Source organism: Mesoplodon densirostris, chromosome 7 (assembly GCF_025265405.1).
Source record: "Mesoplodon densirostris isolate mMesDen1 chromosome 7, mMesDen1 primary haplotype, whole genome shotgun sequence".
Lineage (NCBI taxonomy): Eukaryota > Metazoa > Chordata > Mammalia > Artiodactyla > Ziphiidae > Mesoplodon > Mesoplodon densirostris.
In genome coordinates, this window is record NC_082667.1 from 44,762,279 (window position 1) to 44,787,091 (window position 24,813).

The 24,813-nt window shown below is 34.5% G+C and overlaps 1 protein-coding gene across 2 annotated transcripts in view; it reads left to right on the forward strand.

Annotated features, from left to right (window-relative positions):
- Positions 1-24,813, forward strand: part of NOX4 (NADPH oxidase 4) — a 152,697-nt gene that overhangs the window by 122,189 nt on the left and 5,695 nt on the right. For both annotated transcript variants that reach the window (XM_060102762.1, XM_060102763.1), the window contains 4 exons: positions 6,442-6,561; positions 8,104-8,212; positions 12,483-12,551; positions 14,149-14,249. In XM_060102762.1, the coding sequence (XP_059958745.1) occupies positions 6,442-6,561; positions 8,104-8,212; positions 12,483-12,551; positions 14,149-14,249 (399 nt within the window). The remainder of the gene's footprint in view (positions 1-6,441; positions 6,562-8,103; positions 8,213-12,482; positions 12,552-14,148; positions 14,250-24,813) is intronic.

Genomic DNA, 24,813 nt, shown 5'->3' on the forward strand with positions numbered 1-24,813 from the left:
GAGTTTATCTTACTTATATAATTTACCTCTTGTTTATTAAAAGCCTCTAATCAATCAAAGTGTAAGCATAGAAGCTAGAATGATAGAAACTTATAGCAGTAGAGTGATTATTTCTTTGTGTCTGAAAAATATTGCAGCTGGTAAGTTGTGTCACAGCTGAAATCCAGCATTTTAGGGTTCTGTTATTCCAGAATCACCTAGGGAGGAGAAAAATGGTGGCAGAGGAAGGTGAGACAAAATATTAAAATCCATATACTCACAAAATATGGTAATATTACACTTAATTCCCAAAGGCTGTCTAACTTTATAGGTTGAGATTTTGTTGATGATATTTCTGAACTCTTACTTTCTTGGATTATATTTTTAAATATAGTTCTGTGTCATTGTTTTGGTTTTGATTTCAGAGTCAACAGTTATATATATATATATATGTATATGACGTTACTTGCCTGTCTTCCTTTTCAGCCACTTTCTTTTTTTCTGTTGGTATTTAGTGACCATTTTTCTACAATAGTTATTCTCTGTCTCCTGGTAATGCTGATATGAATTATGTATGATTTTATTTGCATTCCTTATTGATCGTACAATTTTGGGGAAGATTCACATTCAGATAGCAGACATTACCCTCCAGATCTTGAAATAACTAAATCATCACTTTCTATAAAGTTTTGAAGAAGATAATATTCACAGAATACAAAAGAAAAATAGAGGGAAAAATCTCACTTTATTATCAACATTAATGGAATTCTCTGGAAAGATGCATTAGAGCAGTGCTTCTCAGACTTTAATGTGTTTACAAACCACCCAGAGGCCTTAATAAAACACAGATTCTGATTCAGTAAGTCTGAGGTTGGATCTAAAATTCTGTCTTCTAACAAGTTCTCATATAAAATTAATGCTATTGGTCCAAGAACCACACTTTGGATGGAAACATACTACATATTAGCCAAAGCCTAATGAAAGTCTTTTCATCCCTTTCAAGGTCAAATTTTATCACATCTGTAACCAGGGAAGAGAGGAGTGCTCAGTATTCTGAACAGAAGAGAAGAGAGTAGAATAAGGAAGTCTCTTGCCTCATGGTCTCCTATCTTTGATAACAAAGGAAAATCTGAAAGCACACCCCACCGAGCTGAATTACCAATGATTAGTAACATCATATCTGTAACAATGTTTTTTCCTTAAAGTCTATTTTATCTGAACTAAGTGTTGACTACAAATATTTTACTTTCGAATAAATTTTCCTTCTATATCTTTATTCTTTAACTTTCAACTTTTTTGTACCCTATTTTTTAGCTGAGTCTCTTGAAAAAACCCATGACTCAATTTTATTGTCTTATTTTAGTCTGACAGTCTTTCCCGTTGAGCTGAAGATGTTAGTTCATTTATGTTGAATTACATTCTACAGAATTATTTTGTACTCATTATTTGTCCCACGTTTTCTGTTTCTTCCCCTACACTCTCTATTTTTTTTTTTTTGCCTGTGAAGACGAGATGCATAATAATGACATTTTACTTCTATTTCTTAATTGAATTGAGCTCTCTACACTAATGGAAAAGAAATGACAAAACAAAATATAGCATAAATAAATTTGAGGTTTAAGAGTTTATTCACACTAAAATTAGCCAGCAAATAAGCCAGCGAGCTATACACCTTGCTTTCAGCAGGAGGATAAGTTGCCACATGCAAAAAAGAAGAAAGCTAGGAAAGGGATGGAATGATTTGTTTGAGAAAAAGAAATTGTAAAATATTTGCACCTAAATGCAGATAAGTGGACAGAAAATAAAAAGATTCGGTTATCATCTTAATAAATAACATTCCAAATTAAATACAATTTAAAAAATAGCACTCTGTTGGAAAGGCTGATGTAGTATAAAAGTCTAAACTAAAGATCTAAACTCAATCTTAAAGTGTTTATTTTAACTGAATATATTCCCTCTAAAAGCTTTCAGAGGTAATTTTATTTTAGTGTGGCTTGCAGCTGGGTTTAAATATATGTTGGAATGGGGTGTGAAATGTGGCTAGGTGTTTTACTTGAAGATTCACTAGGGGTTGGTCAGCTTATAATTCATGTTTCCAGTTAACTACCTAGTGTGTGCACAGTTTGAAGAGCTTGGTAGCTTTTCTTTTATATTATTTGAACTAGTTTTTGCATATTAATAAGCATTTCAAGTCACATATTAGCAGATCAAGCCTAAGTTAGCCAGCACAATTAAAAAAAAAATCAAAGGGCAAAAACAAATTCTCCTTAACTTTCTATAGGAACTAATTCCAATAGTGGGGATCCACCTATATGTTTATGTATGTGTATGTTTTTATTTAAGAGTGAAAAATAAACATACTAGATGTTCAATAATAATCTTACTAGTATAGAAAGCCTAAAAATCTAAGCACACAAACATTAGTAATTTTAATACATGTTTGATATGGTAGGAAATAAAAATAATTGCTTGGGGTCGTAACCCATAAGGAATGTCCTACCTAGATGAATAAATGAAGTGAGTGCTAAAGCCTCTATTTGCTCCTAACATCATATGTATTTATCCCCAAAAGTTAGAGCTGGTTTTAACAGGCCATATGGGTGGTGGACAATAGATAAGTCCTGGGCTCTGAAAAGGGTTGGAGAGCAGATCAGAGACCCCTGCAAATGGCCCAGTGGATAAACTAGAGCTTAAATAGTTGGCTCGGCAGAAGGAGGTGGTAGAGATAATTGACTTATTTTGTCCTTGGTTCTGAGGGGAATTAGAAAAGAAATCTCCCCTGATATTTAGTAAACACAAGCTCCCTCTCACTTGAATTGAAACACTGAATTCACAATATGTATATAACCCACTAAACACAGAGAAAAAAAATTAGTTTAAAGTGATTCCAGATTCATGGCGTCCTTTGGTGGCCTGGAAGAGGAAAATGAAAATACTCTTTTAGAGGGACACATTTTAATCCTCAAAGTATTCCTATACATGAGGCACCAAAGAGCTCGTATTTCTTAAAAAATGAAACAAATCACATGTTAGTAAAATTGTATATTTAAAAAGTATAAAGCAAATATTTAATATGCCAAAAGAAATAAAAGAGAGTATTAAAATAATGATTAAGAGACAAAGGACAATCAGATTTCTCAAAACACTTTTGAAAAAGAACCAATAGACCTTCTAGAAGTGAGAGATAAAATATCATAAACTTGAGCAGCTTATTGCAGCCATGGAGAGAATAATGAATTGTCAAGTAGAACTGAAATAATTATCCAGAATGCAACACACAGAGACAAAGGCAAGGAAAATGTGAAAGAAAGGTTGAAGTATGGTGGATGGAGTGAGAAGTTAATGCATTCCTTTACATTAGAGGTTCAAAAAGAGAAAAAGAGAGAGTGAAGGAGATGTAATATTTGAAGAAATAATAGCTCAAATTCAGGGATATCAATGAATCTCAAGCAACATAATAAAAATAAATTCACCCTAGGAAAAATCGTAATTTACTTACAGAAAGGTAAAAGTAGAGACCAACACTTAACATAAAAATAGTCAAAAAAAGGGGGGGGAGGGGAAGAAACAAAAAGTTGGACAAACAGTACAGGTGATACTGTGGTACGTAATTCAACATCACTGAACTAAATTCTACAGTTCAAAGGAAAAGGCTGTCAGCCTGGAATAAGAAAATGAAACAGGGCAATAAACTGTTTTCAAGAGATTTGCTCAGAACATAAAGGTAAAGACAGGCTGAAAAGTTAAAGAAGGTGAAGAATACAACAGAGAAATTCTAACTAAAGAAATATTGTTTCAGATAAAATAGACTTTAAGGTAAAAATATTTTCAGACATAAAGAGAGTTAATATTCAGTGAAAAAAAGGTTCAATTCATTATTTCTCTGGTTGAAAGGATTTGAATGAACTCCTTTTTTAAGAAGACACTTTTGATTTGTTTGGTTTCATAAATAGAAATGGAGTTCATTCTGGTGGTCAATATAAACCACTTCTTAGATGTGTGACCTTGAGGAAATATTTAAACTTCTAGAACCTCAGCTTCCTAACTGAGGAAGTAGAATAATACCACTTAACTCTTGTTTAATAATTACAAATAATTCATCTAAAACATGTAGCACTGTGCCAGTCACATAGCTCTATTGACGTCAGAATAGTCAAGGAAAAAGCTGTTGGTTTTACAATGTAGTATCTTTACATAAACAGAAAGATTAGGCCTATAAATTTATTTTGGTTAGAAAAATAATCCTTGGGCTGTCTAATTTAGTTCAAAGATAGCTATTCTCTTATAAAAATCTCACTACCCCAGAGCCTTGTTATATTCTGAAATTTCATTAAAAATAACATTTCCTTTGACATCAACCCAGATAGACTATGTGGAGGAATGTCCATTTTTGCCAAACACAGGATTGATCTGAGATCAAATCAGAACTTTATAGAGATGTGTTTTGTAAACTTTAAAACACTATAAAGTTGTTCAGTTTTATTATCCACTTAATGCCAAGTAAGAAAAAATATTTACTTTTTTACCTTTATATACTGTTTTTTTAAATTAAATTGCTAGATTTAAATTTTTTTTATTTTATTTTTTATTTTAACTTTTTAATTTTTATTTTTTATTTATTTTATTTTTGGCTATGTTGGGTCTTCGTTGCTGCGCACAGGCTTTTCTCTGGTTGCGGCGATTAGGGGCTACTTTATGTTGCGGTGCGTGGGCTTCTCATTGAGGTGGCTTCTCTTGTTGCAGAGCATGGGCTGTAGACACATGGGCTCAGTAGTTGTGGCTCATGGGCTCTAGAGAGAAGGCTCAGTAGTTGTGGTGGATGGGCTTAGTTGCTCCAGATCTTCCCGGACCAGGGCTCGAACCCATGTCTCCTGCATTGGCTGGCAGATTCTTAACCACTGCGCCACCAGGGAAGCCCTGGACAGTTACTATTTTTTAAGAAAGTTTTTTTTTGTAATAGGAAAAAAGCTTTAAAATGGCAGTGTTTTATATATGTGGGTCTTTTTTTTTAACATAAAGATATCTGGAACTAGTCAGTCCATAGAGGGTATGGCAATTTTGTAGTCATCATAAGTGTTTAGACCATCAAGTCAACATTTCAGGCACCAGGAAGGAGGAAAGAAGGGGACAGGGATAGAGATGCAACTTTCAACTGAGACAGCTTCCTTCAAGGAATCTTCCAGTTTTCCTAACTACACTTCCATTTATATCACATTAGGCATAACAGTCACACAACCGAAATAGATGCAAGACAGTCTGGGAAATGTTGTATTTTGGCTGGGCACTTTGCTTCCCTGAATAACGTTAATGTTTTGTTACTAAGCAAGAATGAGACCTAAATGTCCATCAACAGATGAATGGATAAAGAAGATGTGGTATATATATACAATGGACTATTACTTAGCCATGAATAATGGCTCAGAATGAAATAATGCCATTTATAACAACATGGGTGGACCTAGAGATTATCATACTAAGTGAAGTAAGCCAGACAAAGACAAATATCATATGATACTTCTTATATGTGGAATCTAAAAAAAAATGATACAAATGAACTTATTTACAAAACAGAAATAGACCCACAGACATAGAAAGCAAACTTATGGTTACCAAAGGGGAAGGGATAAATTAGGAGCTTAGGATTAACATATACACACTATTATATATAAAGTAGATAACCAACAAGGACTTACTGTATAACCCAGGGAACTATATTCAATATTTTGTAATAACCTATAAGGGAAAATAATCTGAAAAAGAATAGATATATGTATAACTGAATTACTGTAAACTAACACAACATTGTAAATCAACTATACTTCAATCAAAAAAAAAGCAAGAAAGAATGGGAGGATGAATATCGAGTGAACGATTTTCAAGTTTCATTGTAGTTAAAAAGGATTTCACACACATACACACGTACATTTGAATATACAATCACAAGTAGAGTAATCAAAGATTCCTTTGAGGTTGTGCTCTGCCTATTTCTATACTAATAAACCTAACCACGGCAAGAAGAGGAACAGGGTTAATTTCTTTTCTGTTCACATGGTAAACGTTTCAGGAAATATTTCTGCTGCTGTCTTTACCATGGTGAATAATATTATTGAATTTAGACACAATAAAACAAGATATTTTAATTTAGTCCAATATAGTAATAAAATACATCAAAGCTTTAACTAGTCCTTAGCTAACTATCATGGTCCTATATACATTTCCCTACACTTTAAATGAATGTTTCCCTCAAAATACCCATGCTTTGAAACAGATGTGCTTGTGTTAATACTGACAGTTCATAAACAACACTTCTTGTTCCTTTAAGCTTATCACTATGAGAAACAATGAAATGAGGCCCGAGCCATCACAAAGCCTAGACACTAGATTTATCATGTTTGGCACATATTATAGAAATTTAATTTAACTCATTTTCATTTTTTCCACCTTTGTCTGCCTTCTCCACAGGCTGTACATTGATGGTCCCTTTGGAAGTCCATTTGAAGACTCACTGAACTATGAGGTTAGCCTCTGCGTGGCTGGAGGCATTGGAGTAACTCCTTTTGCATCAATACTCAACACTCTGCTGTATGTCATTTTGATCCATTATGTTAGTCCAAGTAGAGAACTGTCAATATTTCAGACAGCTCTCTTTCAGTAAGAAGTAATTCCTTCCAGAATTCTTTTACTTATTGTTCAAGGAACTGCATTTACCGACTGATAAGGGGAATAACTGAGTAATTCTCAATATGTGGTCTATGGCTTTCAGCGTGTTCTCTCGTAGAATAACGTCAGTATCACAGTTATGCATTCCTCTGTCCTTTTCCTCTGTTAAAGTCATTCCACCAGCCTCTGTTTCTTTTCTTTCTCATCAGGGGCAAGTGGCATTACTAATGCATTTAGTCAACAAATATTTTTGAGCACCTATGTGCTGATTGATCTTATAGTTTCTGGTAATACAGCAATGACTAAAGAGAGTCTCTGCCCTTAAAAAGTTTACATTCAAATGGGGCAGGAAGAAAATAAACCAGTGAAAAATTCATACATAACATTACTTCAGAAAATATTAGAACTATGATGAAGAGAAGAGAGATTAATGGGGTATAGAAATAAAGGGCCCAGGTTATTTTAGAAGTATGGTCAGGGAAAGCTTTTCTGAGGAGATGACAAATGAGCACATCATTCCTTGGTCTGTTACTCAGCAAATTTATAACAGACTGAAGAATAAAAATTTTAAAGGTAAGATTGCTTAACCAGGATATACTTATTCAGTTATTTTAGTTCTAGGATTATAAGCAAAAATTAATGGACAGTAATTATCATGAAACCCACAAACAAAATCTACTCTGTTCACTTTTAAAGAAAACACAATTTGCATTAAAATTTTGTTTTATGAAGTACTAAAAAAGAAATAATAAGTTGAAGTGATGTGTTTGAATGCTATTTTATTTCAATTTTAAATACTTGATATAAATTTGGGACTTTTTGGAGGTTTTTCAAAAAATAACTATATTCCAAACCAGAAATTGTTTATGAAAACGTTTTGCAAGTTATTTGGACACCTAAAGTTTAAAAAAGGAATAATATTTTCTTAACCTCAAGCCTACTTCATAATTTTAAGGAGGAATCCAGACTTGGAATTGTGAGTTGCTAGAATGCATTACATAGTAGGTGGTTGTGAAATCTCTTTCTTTAACAATTATTAAGAAGGGGGTAAACAACCAACTTTCTGGAATGGTTTTGGCTCATTTTGCCTGGAAACCAGGGCAAGATGACCATTGGAGCCCTGTCGAATGGTAGAATTCACTGAAAATAGAGAACTTTCTTTTCCTGAGATGCAGAGCTGATATTATTCTAATCCAGGAGTTTAGTTTATTGCCTTCAAATGGAAATGCATATAATATCCACAAGCATGACCACTTAAATTCATGGAGTATATCATATCTTTGAGTCAGTATATTGCATTTTAAATAAATTTGGGAGTTAAAGTAAGTGGTATGTCAGATGCTAGAATGTAAATGACTGTTTTTTCTATAGGTTGCTTACTAATGAGAAGCAAAATTTCAAGTATATAGGGATTCTTAATTTTTTTGCCATCATAATCACTATCATGTTATTTTAATTTTAAAGGGATGACTGGAAACCATACAGGCTTAGAAGACTGTATTTTATTTGGGTGTGCAGAGACATCCAATCCTTCCGTTGGTTTGCAGACTTACTATGTGTGTTGTATAACAAGGTAAAATTAGGTTTGTTTTTACTTTTGCAGCTTTCTAAATTTAAAATAAATTATTTTATTTCAAATTGTAAAAGTAATAAGTGCTCACTATAGAATAAACCAGAAAATATGCAGATAAGTAGTGAGGAGGGAAAAAAATCCCTTAAACTTAAAAAAAAAAAAAAGGAGGTGACATCTGTTAATAATTTGGTACACATCTTTTCAGATATTGGTTTCTGTGAATTTGTGTGTATATCTAGAACATGTTTTAACGTGGAATGTTTTAACATAAAAATGTATGCATATGGCTGGTGATGTATGCATATAGGATACATATGCATGCAAATGTGAATGCATATGAGATTGTGACAGAGGACAGATAGAGGAAAACATCAACAGGCAATTACTATTACACCTTTCATCCTTTGTTCTAGTATCTCTTATCTCTTATCTCCACCTTTGATATTCCAAGTTGGATCATCAGCAGACTTTTGGCACAGTATACAGAATTTCAAAAATCCCAGATTCTAAGTTTTATTCCTTACAGAGATGAAAACAGGCATTTCCGTCTATCCTACATGTAACCTGTTACTTATCTATTAATGTATCTATCTTTATTTTTTAAGTTATTCAAGTAATACACATATGCATCCTGCTACAGATTTTTCTAATAATCCACATGAAGCAAAATCCCCACCCAATCTTTGTAACCAGATGTAACTCATGAGCATTCTATACATTCTACCATACTATTTGTATTGTTCTGCACATTGCTTTCTATAAACTTATTACTATCTAACCAGACACAAAAGGACAACTGTTGTGTGATTCCTCTTATATAAGGCACCTAGAGTAGTCTAATTCCTAGAGACAAAAAGTAGAGTGGTGGTTGCCAGGTTTCCAGGAAGGACAAATGAGGAGTTACTGTTTAATGGACACAGAGTTTCAGATTGGGAAGATGAAGAAGTTCTGAAAATGGATTGGTGGTGATGGTTGCACAACAATGTGAATGTATTTAATGCTAATCAACTGTATACTTAAAAAACAGTTAAAATGATCAGTCTTATGTATATTTTACCGCAATTAAAAAAAAGTGCAGATTTCTGGGGCTCACCAAGGGCCTGCTAAATCAGGAGGAAAAAAAAGGGAGAGATGAGAAGCCATTGAATGGATTTGAGCATACTTATATGATTGTAGATCATCTTGAGAATGTGTGTGAATATACCAAGCCTCGGGGTACTGCAGTTTCTAGAGGGGCAGAAGATGAGTGATAAGTCAGTAAAGGAGATTGGTCAGAGTGGCCAGTGAGGTAGTAGGAAACCAAGAGGTAGTTCTGTCCTTGAGGTAAGGGAGAAAAATCTTTCAAGAAGAGCATCATCACCACTTTCAAATGTGTGGGTATTTTTTCTAGGTTAATGCCTGAGGCTGGACTTCTTGAGTTGGAGGCTCTGAGGACTTTGGGAATGAATTTAAATTTTTAATATAGACTAAAAAAAGTGTCCCCCAAGGAAGCTAAAACAATTTACATTTCCACCAAAGAATATAAGAGAAATTTATTCCAAACATTATATCACCAATCTTTCAAATTTCTATCCATCTCTTAAACAGCGGCATCTCTGTAGTTTTCCCTGAATGCTAGTGAGACTGAACTTCTCTCCCTGTGCTTACCAACCACTTGTATTACTTTTTGGATTTCCTAATTCTACTTTTGCCTGTTTTTCTAGTTTAAAAAAATTGTTTTGAACTGATAGAGAGCATATACTTTTTTTTAATAAAAGGCTATAATTTGATCCAAGATGTGGAAAGGCACATTTGAATAATAGATGCTTTATAAGACAAGTGGCAGGGCAGGAAAGGAATAAAGGAAAGACAAATATATAAATGGCTGGACATTCGAAGTAGTTCAATCTTAAGATTTCTTCTCAAACTTTTTGGTGGATATGCTTCACCCTTAGAGTAAATAATATAAAAGCTTAAAACTAGTGTAAATAATGTGGTGATGATTATCTCTACACACACCTCTGTATACCTGTTTCGATTTTTCACATCAAGAGGATGAACACTGGTCCTGCCTATGAGGAAGATGTTAAAAAGAAGTCTTTTTTTATTTTCTGTGTTTGCAACTGATTTACCAAGTTCAGTGTGTATGTGTGTGTGTGTGTGTGTGTGTGTGTGTGTTTCTTTAGTAGATACTATTGCTTGTTTTCAATGACAGATAAGTTAAAATGGAGACATTGAAATCATTAAATACATTATTTAAGTCTGCATACTTTTCTCTGGAGGCTGTGGGCACCAAACACGTTATTTTTTTTCTTTTTGTTTAAATTAATTTTTATTGGAGTATAGTTGATTTACAATGTTGTGTTAGTTTCTACTGCACAGCAAAATGAATCGGCTATACATATACATATATCCTCTCTTTTTTGCATTTCCTTCCCATTTAGGTCACCACAGTGCATTAAGTAGAGTTCCCTGTGCTATACAGTATGTTCTCATTAGTTAAGAGAAAAACAAATATCGTATATTAACGCATATATGTGGAATCTAGAAAAATGGTATAGATGATCTTACTTCCAAACAGCAGTTATTGATGCAGGAGTTATTGGGGTGATTTCAGAGGAGCATCCTGGTGGACATTTAAGACAAAAATCAATGCAAGTCGTGTGTTTTGTGAGGTGCTATCCATTACTGGCACCTGGAAATTCCTGTTTCCTCACAATTAAAATTCATAAACCCTGATTCAATTCCTGAAGGGCCTTAAAATGACTTTAGTGTTTGGGTATAACTTGAGGCAGCTGTGGTATGGAATTTAATGATTATATTTTAAGACTATTATGATAAGAGAATCATCACTTATCACTTTAAAAGTAAAATGTGTTTTTATTGGGATTTTATAACTTAGAGTTGCCACCTGTCAGAAAATGTATAGTTTTAGATCTGGAAGAAACCTGTAGGATAATGTCATTCAACTCTATGATTGTCCTGATGAAGAAACTGGGGCCTTTATAAGTTGAGTAACTCCCTAGAAATCTCAAGGTTAGACAGAGATGGCAGTAGAAACAAGTCTCTAGCCACCTGCCAGGTGCCTTTACTATTATAAAGGGTGCCAGAGGAGTGATGTAACCTCACTTAATTACTCCCTATTTGCATAGTGACTTCTTTTGCATTCCTGAACCTTCTTTTTTGAGTCCCAATATATATTCATTAAAAATTATTACTTTCACACTCTGTAAAAACAGTACTTGAAATCAATTGATCCTTTTGCTGCAATAAGGTCCAGCAAAGCCATACCATCTCCAGCAAACCTACTACGCCCACTGATGCTCAAGAAATAGTTTGGCTGTTGAAGAAGTGCTGGTCTCTTCTAAGCCCTTCCTCAGGTTCTACACATCAGATATTCATCTCTCTTCTCCAGAGCACACCATGGTGATTGTGTTCCTTCCTTCTTTTCTACTTTTTGTTGTTTTTTTTTTTTACTTTTTGACTCCTTTTCCTTATCTTTCAGCATCTCCTTATTTCAGGAGGCCTTAAGAAGAATAATATTTTTTTAAATGTAGATTTCAGAAGTCAGGATTGAGTCAGAGCAAGGCCAGAGTCATTAGCAGATTCATTTTTGCCTTCTGGTAAAAGGAAGCCTATGGGGACAAAACCCTTTTACCCCCTTTGTTGAATTCATTTTTCTTCAGATATTTTTCTTTGTCTGTTTATTTTTCAAGATTTCAAAATGTTTGAGAGCTTTTCCAGACTATTTTATTTTGGCAGGTATATTTGCTGCCTCATACATTTTTATACAAGGGAAACCAGTGCTGAATAGGAAGAAGGTAGGAACTGGAACCAGGTTTTGTTTGTTTTGTTTTTTGTGATTCCTAGCATGCTTATTAAATATCACTTTTTACTTTTAAAAAATCATATTCTTTCTGAGTGAACTTTTTAGTAAAATTTAGAGGCTCTTAGGGAATAAAATAAGAAATAATTGGGGAGGATTTAGGGGAATATTAGTATAACATTTAGTGTGTTTGATTTTCTATCTATGAAGATGACAGAGAACTAATCCTGTCCACTACCTCCATCATAACTAATTAAACCAGTAGGTGACAGGTTATTAATGTTAGAATCTGCCATGCCTGTGGTACATATATATGTATGTATATATGTACATTTGCTCATAGATGTTAGCTGTGATAAGACACGATACATCTTAACAAATCGTAGAATCACATATGTTAGGATAGGAGAGAGTCTGTGTATACAGAACAAATTTTAATGTCTATTTATTTTTATGTCCTGTCAGTTTTGGCAAGAGAACAGACCTGACTATGTCAACATCCAGCTGTACCTCAGTCAGACAGATGGGTTACAGGTATGTGATTGAATGTTATTGTAAATTAAACAAGCCTCTTGAGAATAGAAGATTTACTGTAGGGGCTGTGTGGAAGAAAATTTCTGCAGGTGGTTTGAAGAAACGTTTCCCAGAGGAAAGCCTGTTTTGGAATGTGTCCAGCAAACTCATAGCTTGTCCTTGAAGTCAACCGTATTCTCCCTTTCACAGGGAGCTGGAACAGACCTTTTAGTTCATCTCTCTTCTCTCCACAGTTGCCTCATCTAGACATGAGGACATAAGCGAATAGTCTTGTGATTATGTTCATCGAGGGGAGGTTTTGGGGTTTTTTTTTTTTTTTGCAGTACGCGGGCCTCTCACTGTTGTGGCCTCTCCATTGCGGAGGACAGGCTCCGGACGCGCAGGCTCAGTGGCCATGGCTCACGGGCCCAGCCGCTCCGTGGCATGTGGGATCTTCCCGGACCGGGGCACGAACCCGTGTCCCCTGCATCGGCAGGCGAACTCTCAACCACTGCGCCACCAGGGAAGCCCCGAGGGGAGGTTTTATGTGGTGAGAGAAGATAAGATTAAGCTCGTTTCTCTTCAAGGGAAACTAAATAAAGTAACAGTCATCACGCATTATTTACTTCACTGCTAGACGCTGTGCTGAGCATTTCATATATGTTATCTCATGTAATTCCAACATATTCAAGAGGTAAATGATTTTGCAATCCCCATATCATAGATGAAGAAACTGTTTACAAACAACACGGAAGAGCTGTATAGCCGTATAAACCTGAGCATGAATGCTTTCACAAGTTTTATTGTAGTATTTTCCATTGTACATTTTCTATAATAGTTTGAATACAAAATATGAATGCTTGTCAGTTACTTTGAAACTAATCTAAACCTATTTTTTTAGTCAGATTTCTACCCTACTTGGTATGTAAAAACATTTTATTTTATACTCTCATGAAGCAAGTCAGTATCATTATTCCTCATGGTTTCACTGTAATTAAGGTACAGAGCATATATTACATCTGGTTCTCAGTTTGTCTGCCTGGGACTCAGACACTTTCTCCTCTCTTCTCACTTCACTCTCTTTATCACCAATTCAGATCTAATAGTCTGTTAATTGCAAGCACCAGTACATTAGAAGTTGTTTCTTGACAGATCCCAAATTTGGAGCTCTTCTGTTTTAGGCTATCATGCCCAGGATCATTTCCCCAAATTTATGGTGACAGTTTATAGTATTTTACTCATATAATGAGCCAAATATGATAACTTTGCAGTACAAAACGCTTCAATAAAGCTTATGTGCTGCGCCTTTTCTGAGAGTAGGCAATTAGAATGCATTCTTTAACGCTGCAGTTACTTAAAAATGATGCAACTAACTGAAGTCTAGGAAAATCAGCCATTTGTAATAATGACATTCAAGAAGGTAATGGATTTTAAAGGGAAAGAGGGAGGAAATTATGCTTCTAAATGACTTTACCTAATAGGTTGCCATATGATACTTATATTCTTTATATCACAGCAATTTGTTAGGAAGCCACAGCACCAGCAAAGATGATGTTAGAGAAATGGGTTATTTGTCCAACTCTGTGTCATATAAAATATAGTGCTTTCTTTTTGGCAGAAGATAATTGGAGAAAAATATCAAGCACTGAATTCAAGACTTTTTATTGGACGTCCTCAGTGGAAACTTCTGTTTAATGAAATAGCAAAATATAACAGAGGGTAAGTACTATTCCTCAAAAAATTTATGTGGCTAATGATCAAATTAAAATATTCCCAAGTCATCACATGAAGTTTTTAAAGATTACTTAGTAATGGGTTTACAAATTACAGAGTCACTTAAACACTCAATTATCACTACCAAAGGAGGAGGCAAGGCAGGAACCACCTCAATCATCTGTAATGCCAAATACTCAAAATTTGGCTTAAAAGTAGTCTATTTATGAACTAGACTCTCCTACCTACTTTTAAATTTACATAGATCCATATTATAAAGGGTGTTCATTCCAATAGCATAAGTCAGGTAATCATTGGGAAGGTTTTTTTAAATCACGTTAGCAAGCGAGGGAGCTATTCAAGTAGTTCTAACAGTGAATGCACTTAAAAGTCAGATTTTTGGTAGCTTTTTACCAGAATGAATACATTTTTTAAAACTGTTAGTTTTTAAAACTCTTTAATATGCAGTCTCTAAATCAGAAGTATTTCCAAACATATTTTTTTCTTTGAAGCTATAATTCTATAAAGAATTCTGGCATTATGGGCTATATGTCTATGACCTGAAGCGATACAGCTGAAGGAAAGCATTCATTTTGGGCACAGTCTAGGGAGCCTGTTTGTCTTCTGTAAAATTATCTTAGTGCAGGGCAATGGTCTATAAGAATTTTAAAAGCATTTTGAAAACCATATACCCACTCACACATTTTAAAGTTGGCATCAAAAAGGTTTCATCATAAGTTTTAATAGTCCCAAAGGCTATAATTTCTAACATACTGCAGATATTGACATTTTAAAATTAATGTAACTCTTTTAAACATATCTACTGGAATCTAAATATCATAGTTTCTTAATACCAACTTTGTATATTTGTATGTTTTGTAGCTTTCACTATCAGAAATTTTACATCACTCTTTTGTCTAGTTGAACTTGTATTTCTATCCTGTTTATCCTGCAGAATTTTATTAAAATTCAATATAATTTTACACTTGAACTAATCATACTTTTGTTGCTAAACTAAACACACCTGCAATAAGAATGTATATAAATAGAAGATTTTTTTTTTTTTTTTTTTGCGGTATGCGGGCCTCTCACTGTTGTGGCCTCCCCCGTTGCGGAGCACAGGCTCCGGATGCGCAGGCTCCGGACGCGCAGGCTCAGCGGCCATGGCTCACGGGCCCAGCCGCTCCGCGGCATATGGGATCCTCCCAGACCGGGGCACGAACCCGTATCCCCTGCATCGGCAGGCGGACTCCCAACCACTTGCGCCACCAGGGAGGCCCTAAATAGAAGATTTAATTTTTAAAATTTCCTGTGACTCTAAGGCACCAGTGATCATCGTTTTCTTCTAGATTGAATTATGCTACAATTATTAGCATATATTTGATTAATTCATAATTTTAAAAATACATTTTGATAAATATAAAAAGGGTATTTGATTGTAAATGAATGAGGCAGCTTATTAGATGGAGAGTTTTTTTTAAAGCCCCGATTTATAAATTTATGGATGAATATGATCTACTGAAATAATCATGGATTCATCATGGCGTTTGGCTTCATCTTCAGAGATTTTGTTTTAGGAATCATGGTGTGAAGCCCCAGAAGCGAAGTCTAAAAAGGAATACAGTGACCCATGTAATTCAGATTACAACCATGTTTGAAAGCACTCCTAGATTTCCTTCCCTTGATGAAGTAATTTGGGTTAAAGAGGAAAGCATTACTTGGAAAGCAGAGGTCCTTTGCAATTTTCAGGGCCCTAGTTAAAGGTAAACTATACAATAAAGAAAAAAGTCAACCCAGTTTTTGTTATATTTCTTTCCCTTCTTTCTCCAAAATCATCCACCTTAGATGTGATCATCATGTCATATCACCTGGGTCTTGCTATGCACCACAGACTCCTTCCTCCTTAATGACATTTAACTGACTTCTGACAAGCGTTCTTTTATTAGTTTTCATAGTAGTGCTGAAAACTTTGATAGTTTGTTTCTTTGTTTTGCTTGTTTGTTTTTGCTCAATTCTGAAACCAAACCCCCAAACAGTAGAGGATCATTTGCAAGAAATTACATTGGGATTTTTGGTTTCTTTGGTTAGTTCTCAAGAGTTCTCATTTGTTATACTGTTCATATTGAGAGGGATTTTGTATGTTTATTTGGTTGTTTGTTCATTTTCTTTAAACAGCAAAGCTTATTTAAGAAGAGCAAGTGTGCACCATCTATGGTTGACATTTTGTACACTTTCATTTTATGTATTTGCTCTGGGCAGGCACCTCAAATGCACTACTTTTTGAAGGATTTTTATGTAGCATAGCTAGGAAAAGAATGGATCAACGTCTTAAGGTTTGTTAACTGGAAAAAGGCACTATTTAAATAGAAGACTTCATTTTAGATGTAAAATTTTGGTTAACTTCAGGTACATAAATTGCTGAGAGCATATAAAGAGACAAAAATAGAGAAGAGGCATATTAATTTGCACACATGTATGAGAGTGATCCCTTCCTTGTATGTCTTTTTAAAAATTATTTATTATACCTGAGATCCAGTTTCCTGTTATTTATAGTAAAAATACATATCATACCTTAACTTAGTTGAATGTATGCATCATGGAAAAGGAGAAAGAAAGAACTTTACATGGCCTTTGGAGTAGGGAAAACTCTTCTGGGATTGATGTCTGAGATATATCTATATTTTACTGCCCCATGGAGTTTTAAAAACAAAACAGATTAAGGATACCTAGGTTTGGTCTCTTACATTTGCTCTTGTGTCCCTGGGTCAAGTCACTCGACCCTCTGTATCTGTAATACAAGAAGTGAATAATCCCTAAGGCGTGAATAAACTTTCATTATATGAGATCACACACTTTAAAAATGAATGGAAAAATGAGTATCGGTATAATAGGAAAATATTCACCAATATGTTGAACATTTCTGGAACTAGTTCCCAACATCTTCCCCCAAACAACATTCTGTGCTAGCATCTAAGTCTATCTCTACCCATCTCTACAGAGTTTTTGTAGATAAATCTCTAGATGATTGTTGGATTGCAGCAACCTAATGAAAATTAGTGCAAATTAATTATAAATGTTAATTAAAAGTTGTAGGATTTCATTGTTAGTGAAAGTGACATTGGGGAACTCCTCAAATTACACAAACAAAGATCTCCTAGAGTTAAACTAGTTAATAATTGGAAAACAAAATGTAAAAAAGAAAATGATCATATACGGAGCTTTAAAAATAATGATATTATTATGAAGAATTTAAGATAAGCCTTTAGGAAATTTGCAAAATTTGAAAATCTAACTCTATATTTGCCCTATGAAAGCCAAAAAAGAAAATAATGGTATCTTATTGTCATAATACAGTGTTGAAAGAGACTGTATACAGACAGCCAAAATGTCTCATTCCCTTTTCATCTTAATGAAAACTGCACTATGGTTTTTTTAATTTTTGGTGGTATAAATTCAGTAGTTCAGTTTTATTCATTTTAAGTAATCCATTGTTTCTAGCTCTGGTTTTGATAGTAACCTAAATTTTATTAAGTGTAAGAATTTATTTTCATACTTTTTTATTATTTTCTTTCTTCTGCTCATTTTGGGTTTAATTAGCTCTTCTTTTACTAGTTACTTAAGGTGGAACCACAGGTCACTGATTTTAGATCTTTGTTCTTTCATAATAAAAGTGTTTAATACTATAAATTTTCCTCTAAACACTTTAGCTACATACTACAAATTTTGATATGTTTTATTTTCATTTTTTTTTTTTTTTTTGCGGTATGCGGGCCTCTCACTGTTGTGGCCTCCCCCGTTGCAGAGCACAGGCTCTGGACGCGCAGGCTCCGGACGCACAGGCTCAGCGGCCATGGCTCACGGGCCCAGCCGCTCCGCGGCATATGGGATCCTCCCAGACCGGGGCACGAACCCGTATCCCCTGCATCGGCAGGCGGACTCTCAACCACTTGCGCCACCAGGGAGGCCCTATTTTCATTTTTATATAGGTCAAAATATTTTTACAAGTACCATGTGAATTCTTTTTTGACCCATTGTTTATGTAGAAGTATGTTGTTTAATTCCCAAATATAGGGGTATTTTTTCTTGATTTCTGGTTCAAATGGGTTTTAAGAAAACATATTCCTTGTTATTTCAGTCCTTTAAAATTTATTGAGACCTGTTTTACTGCCCAGAATATGGTCTGTCTTGGTGAATATTCCATGGGCACTAAAAATGAATTTGTATTCCATTGTTTTGGGGTAGAATACCCTATAAATATCAATCAGTTCCAGTTGGTTGATAGTGGTATTTAAGTCTTCAGTACACTTACTGATTTTCTGTCTACTTGTTCTGTCAATTTCCAAAAGAAGAGTGTTGAAGTCATTAACTATAATTCTAGATTTGTCTGTCTTTACAGTTCTATCAGTTTTTGATACATGTAATTTGAAGTTTTTTAGATCTAGGGTTTAGTTGTAGTGTTTAAACTATTTACATCTTACTATTATACTGCATTCATTACAAAATAAATTACATTTTATCATTACATAGATTAAAAATATTCTTCGTTTTTCCAGCTTTGTTGAAAAATAACTGACATATAATATTGTATATAGTATAACAATTTGATATGTATATGTTGCAAAATGACTACCACAATAAAGTTAATTAACATATCTATCACCTCAAATAATTACAAATTTTGTGTTTGTGTGATGAGAACTTTTAAGATCTACTGTCTTCTCAACTTTCAAATATACAATAAGTGTTGTTAACTATAGTCACCATGCTGTCCATTACATCCTAGAACTTATTCCTCTTGTAACTATAAGTTTGTAACCCTTTGTCAGTCTTCAGTCATCCCCTACCTTCCCCACCTGCCTCTGGCACCTGCCAATCTGCTCTGTGTTTCTGTGAGTTTTGGTTTTTTAGATTCCACAAATGTGTGAGATCATACAGCATTTGTCTTTCTTTGTCTGATTTATTGTGCTAATCATGATGCCCTCAAGGTTCATCCATGTTGTTGCAAATAACAAGATTTTCTTCTTTTTTATGGCTGAATAATATTTCAGTGTGTGTGTATCACATCACATCGCATTTTCTTTGTCCATTCATCCATCTATGGACACCAAGGTTGTTTCCATGTCTTGACTATTCTAGATAATGTTGCAATAAAATAGGGGTGCAGGTAATACTTCAAGAGAGTGATTTCATTTCCTATGGATATATACACAGTAGAGGGATTGTTGTATCATATGATAGTTTAATTTTTTGAGATACCTCCATACTATTTCCCATACTGGTTATACCAATTTACATTCCCACCAGTGGTATGCAAGGGTTTCATTTTCTCCACAACCTCACCAACATTTAAAATGTAAAAATGAATTGAATAGACATTGTAAAAATGTCTATTCAGTTGTTCTGCCTATTTTTTAACTGTGTTGTTTGTTTTTGTTTTTCTTTTGATATTGAGTTTTATGAGTTGTTTATATATTTTGAATATTAACCCCTTATCAGTCATATCATTTGCAATTATTTTCTCCCATTCAATAGGTTGTCTTTTCATTTTGTGGATGGTATCCTTTGCTGTGCAAAAACTTTTCACTTTAATTAGGTCCTATGTATTTCTACTTTTGTTTCCTTTGCCTTAGGATATAGATCCTAAAGCATATTGCTATGATTTACGTCAAAGAACATTCTGCCTATTTTTCCTTCTAGGAGTTTTATGGTTTCCATTCTTATATTTAGGTCTTTAATCTAATTTGAGATATTTTTTGTATGTGGTGTGAGAAAATCCTCTAATTTCATTCTTTTTACATGTAACTGTACAGTTTTCCCAGAACCACAAACCAAATTCAACAATACATTAAAAGGAACATACACCATCATCAAGTGGTATTTATCCAAGGCATTGCAAGGATGGTTCAGTATCTTTATATCAACCAATGTGATACACTACATTAACAGACTGAAGAATAAAAATTATATGATCATCTCAATAGATGCAGAGAAAGCTTTTGACAAAATTCAGCATCCATTTATGATAAAAACTCTCTGAAAAGTTAGTATAGAGGGAACATACCTCAACATAATAAAGGCCCTATATAATAAGCCCACAGCTAATATCTTACTCAATGGTGAAAAGCTGAAAGAGTTTCCTCTTACTGGATTATTATTATTTTTTTTGCTAGCAAGTTATATGAATTTCTTATATATTTTACATATTAACCCCTTATCAAATATGTAGTTTTCAAATATGTTCTCCCATTCCCTAGCTTGCCTTTTCATTTTGTTGATCATTTCTTTTGCTATGTAGAAGCTTCTTAATTTGATGTAGTCCCACTTATTTATTTTTGCTTTTGTTGCTTGTATTTTTGGTGTCAGTTTCATGAAATTATTGCCAAGACCACTGTCAAAGAATTTTTTCCTCTGTGTTTTCTTCTAAGATTTGATGGTTTAAGGTCTTATATTCAAGTCTTTATTTCCTTTAGAGTTAATTTTTGGGAGTAGAGTGAGATAAGGTGCAGTTCCATTCTTTTGCATGTGAATATCCAGTTTTCCCAACATCATGAATTGGAGAGAGTATCTTTTCCTCATTGAGTTTTCTTGGCTCCTATGGATTGAGTTACAGTCCAACAGTTTACTGTTGCTTTCTATTCATCTCATTTGTTCTTTCCTTTTTTCTTGCTTTCTTTACTTTCTTTTCAATTAGTGTTATTTTATGATTCCATCTTTTTCTCCTAAAGTGACATATTAGACATACCTCTCTGTTTGACTTTAGTTATTTCTTTAAGGAATTGGTTCCCAAGTTGCAATCCTTGGACTAGCATCACCTGGCAACTTGTTGGAAAACCAAATTCTTGGAGCTATATCCAAGATCTGCTGAATCAGAGGATCTAGGAATAGGGCCTTGCTATCTGTGGTCTGTGAAGTGCCTTAGGTGATGCTGATGAAGCTGAAATTGGAGAAGCATTGCTCTAGGTTTACGGTGTACACCATTAGCTTATCACAGTGTTCTTCAAATAATATTATACTACCTCATGTACTTCCATTCACCCTGCATCTCTTTGGCTGTTGTTCTTGTTTATCTTTCTTCTACATATACTATAAACTCCATAATGTATTGTTATTACTTTTGTTTTAAATATCAATTATATTTTAAAGAGATTAAAAATTAGACAAAATATACAGTGTATTTATTCACAGATTCACTATTTTGGTGTCCTTCATAGCTTTGGGAAGATTCATATTTCTATCTGATTTCATTCTCCTTCCCAACGAATTCCCTTTATATACCTTATAGTGCTAGTTTGCTGGTGACGAATTCCCTCAACTTTTGTTAGAAAAGTTTACATTCTATCTTCAATTTTGAAAGTTATTTTTGTTTGGTATAGAATTTGCTTGATATAGAATAGTTGCTTTTTTTTTTTTGTCTTTCAGCACTTTGAAGATTTCACTTCATTGCCTTCAGACTTAAATAGTTTGTGACAAGAAGTCTATCCTTCATCTATTTATTATTTATAGTGTGTCTCTGCCCCCACCCTCTGTCAGCTGCTTTTGTGTTATTCTCTTTGTAACTGGTTTCCAGAGTTTTATTATAACTTGCCTTATGTTGTTATGTGTGTGTGTGTGTGTGTGTGTGTGTGCATGTGCGTGTTCTCCTTGGAGTTCATTAGATCGTTGGATCTGGTTTTTTTTCCATCAAATTTGTAAAAATTTTGGTAATTATTTCTTCAAATATTTTTTTCTCTTTCCCTCTGTCTTCTTTTATGTTGAGACTATGATTACATATATGAAAGACTGGTTGGTATTGTCCCACAGGACCTTGAGGCTCTTCTCACTTTTCTGCCCAATTTTTGTTCTCTGTGTGCTTCCATTTGGATATATTCTACTGCTATATCTTCAAGTTTACTTATTTTTTCTTCTTCAGTGCCTATTCTTCTGTTAACCCATCAATATATTTATCATTTTAAATATTGCATTTAATCTCTAGCATTTCCACTTAGGCCTTTAACAAATCTTTTTTCCTTTCTCATTATGTCGATGTTTTTCTTTGAACATATGAAACATGTTTCTCATCACTGTTTCAGTGACCTTATCTAATAATTCCATCATTTCTGTCATTCTCGTCCCATTTCTATTGACTTATCTTTCTTCTTGTATTAGTTTGCTAGGACTTCCATAATAAAATCCCACAGGTTGATGGATTAAACAATAGAAGTTTATATTCTCACTATTCTGAAGGCTAGAAGTCTAAGATTAAGATGCTAGCAGGGTGATTTCCTCTGAGGCCTCTCCTTGGCTTTCAGATGACTACCCTCTTGCTGCCTCTTCACATGGTCAGTCTTTTATCTGTGCATGTGTGTCTCTAGTGTCTCTTTAATTTCCTCCTCTTACAAAGACACTAGTCGGATTGCAATAGGGTCCACCCTAACAACATCACTCTATCTTAATTACATCTTTAAATGCCCTATATCCAAATACAGCCACATTCTGGGATACTGAGAGTTAGAGTTTCAACCTATGAATTTGGGGAAGGGGACAAAAGTTAACCCATAACACTTCTAGTTATAGTTCATAATTTCTTGCTACACACATTCCTGATAATTTTTAATTAAATGCTATATACTTTGAAGTTTAGACATCAAACTCCAAATTTTTATTTATTCTTTTCAATATTGTTGGAATTGTTTTTGGCATACAGTTTTGTTACTTGGGTTCAGTTTGATCTTTCTTCTTTTTAATTTATTTATTTTATTATTTATTTTGGCTGCATTGTGTCTTCATTGCTACGTGCAGGCTTTCTCTAGTTGTGGCGAGTGGGGGTTACTTTTCGTTGAAGTGTGCAGGCTTCTCATTGCAGTGACTTCTCTGGTTGTGGAGCATGGGCTCTAGGCACACGGGCTTCAGTAGTTGTGGCATACAGGCTCAGTAGTTGTGGATCGCAGGCTCTAGAGCACAGGATCAGTAGTTGTGGTGCATGGGCTTAGTTGCTCCACAGCATGTGGGATCTTCCCAGACCAAGGTTCAAACTCGTGTCCCCTGTATTAACAGGTGGATTCTTAACCACTGTGCTACCAGGGAAGTCCATCAGTTTGATCTTTTCAAGGCTTGCTTTTAAGCTTTGTCAGTATGAGTCCAGAGCAGCCTCCAATCTGGGCTAATTTGACCAACATCCTCCCTACCCTTTGCAAATAAGGTAATAAATTTAGTACATTATCCATTACCAATGTATTATATATGGAGCTTTCCATTTCGGCTTGTGGGAATATAAGTTGTTGACAGCCTTGTGTAAACTCAGAGTTGTTTGACCTACTGCTCCTTGGTAGTTCTCTACCCAGTTTCACATGGTTTCCTCTAACACATGAGGAGATTAGTACTCAGCCAAAGACTTGAGGATACTCCTCTGCAGATCTCCAGAACTTCTTTCTTTTGATATCAAGTTCTAGCTGCTTTGGCCTTCGTGAACTCCATTCTTTTTCTCTTTAACTCAGTAAGACCACCAGTCTCTGCATGAGTTTCCCTCTTCTGTGCTACAGCTTCTAAATTGCCTTCAGGCAACAAGAAGAGATAGTTGTCGGGCTCACCTTGTTTTTTCTTGTTTTCTCAGGGATGACACTTCTGTGCTGCCTGTTGTCCAGTATCTGAAAATAATTGTTTCATATGTTATTTGTTTTGTCCTATTTTTTTTAATGCAAGAGGGTAAATCTAGTCCCTATTTCTCCATCATGGCTGCAAGTAAAAGTTTATTTTGTAGTTCTTTGTTTCATTTTTCAAGGTGAAAAGTTTTAATAAAACTTTTTTCAGTATTTATTATAAATTTTGGTACCCATTTAAATGGATTCACTGTCTTTTTTTCAGCAACAATTATTCTCAGATAATGAATACATACTGTATTTGTCCAAGATATGATAAGAATTGTCAATCATTTTGATATCATAGGAAGTATTCAATGCAAATCAACAAACTTTGTAGGAAATCAATGTGAAATAGTAATCATTTTGTGGGATTTATTTATTCTATTTGTTATGGATATGTATAATTTATCTACCAAAATTTTATGTTAGCAAATATAGCAAATAATAAAACCTGCTTTGTATTTGTTACAATTATTGTGGCACATAAATAAAAAAGAAAATGTATCCAGATTAGTATGCTTTTTGTTATAATGTAGATATAAATTAGTCACTTAAAATTATCCTTTCAAATTGGTAATAGCTTTCCTTTCTTTACACTTATTCACCACTTCCCATGAAAATCCATGGGATCTTTAGGGGGAAAAAATGGCTGTAAAACATTTAGCATGAGAAGAACTGATATGGTCCAGGGTGGATAGAAATCTATTCATATGTCAAATGTGGAGCAGTTGACATCTATCAATTGCTGCTCTTGACTTCGTTTCTGCCCTCATCAATGACGTGCAGACTAGAGGAGCTGCTGCTGTATGAGGGGAGAAACAAGGCTGCCAAGGTGACGCTGTTTGCCTACTCTGACCTGCTGCTCTTCACCGAGGATGAGCCAGGCCGCTGCAACGTCCTGAGGAACCCCCTCTACCTCCAGAGCGTGAAGCTGCAGGAAGGTTCTTCAGAAG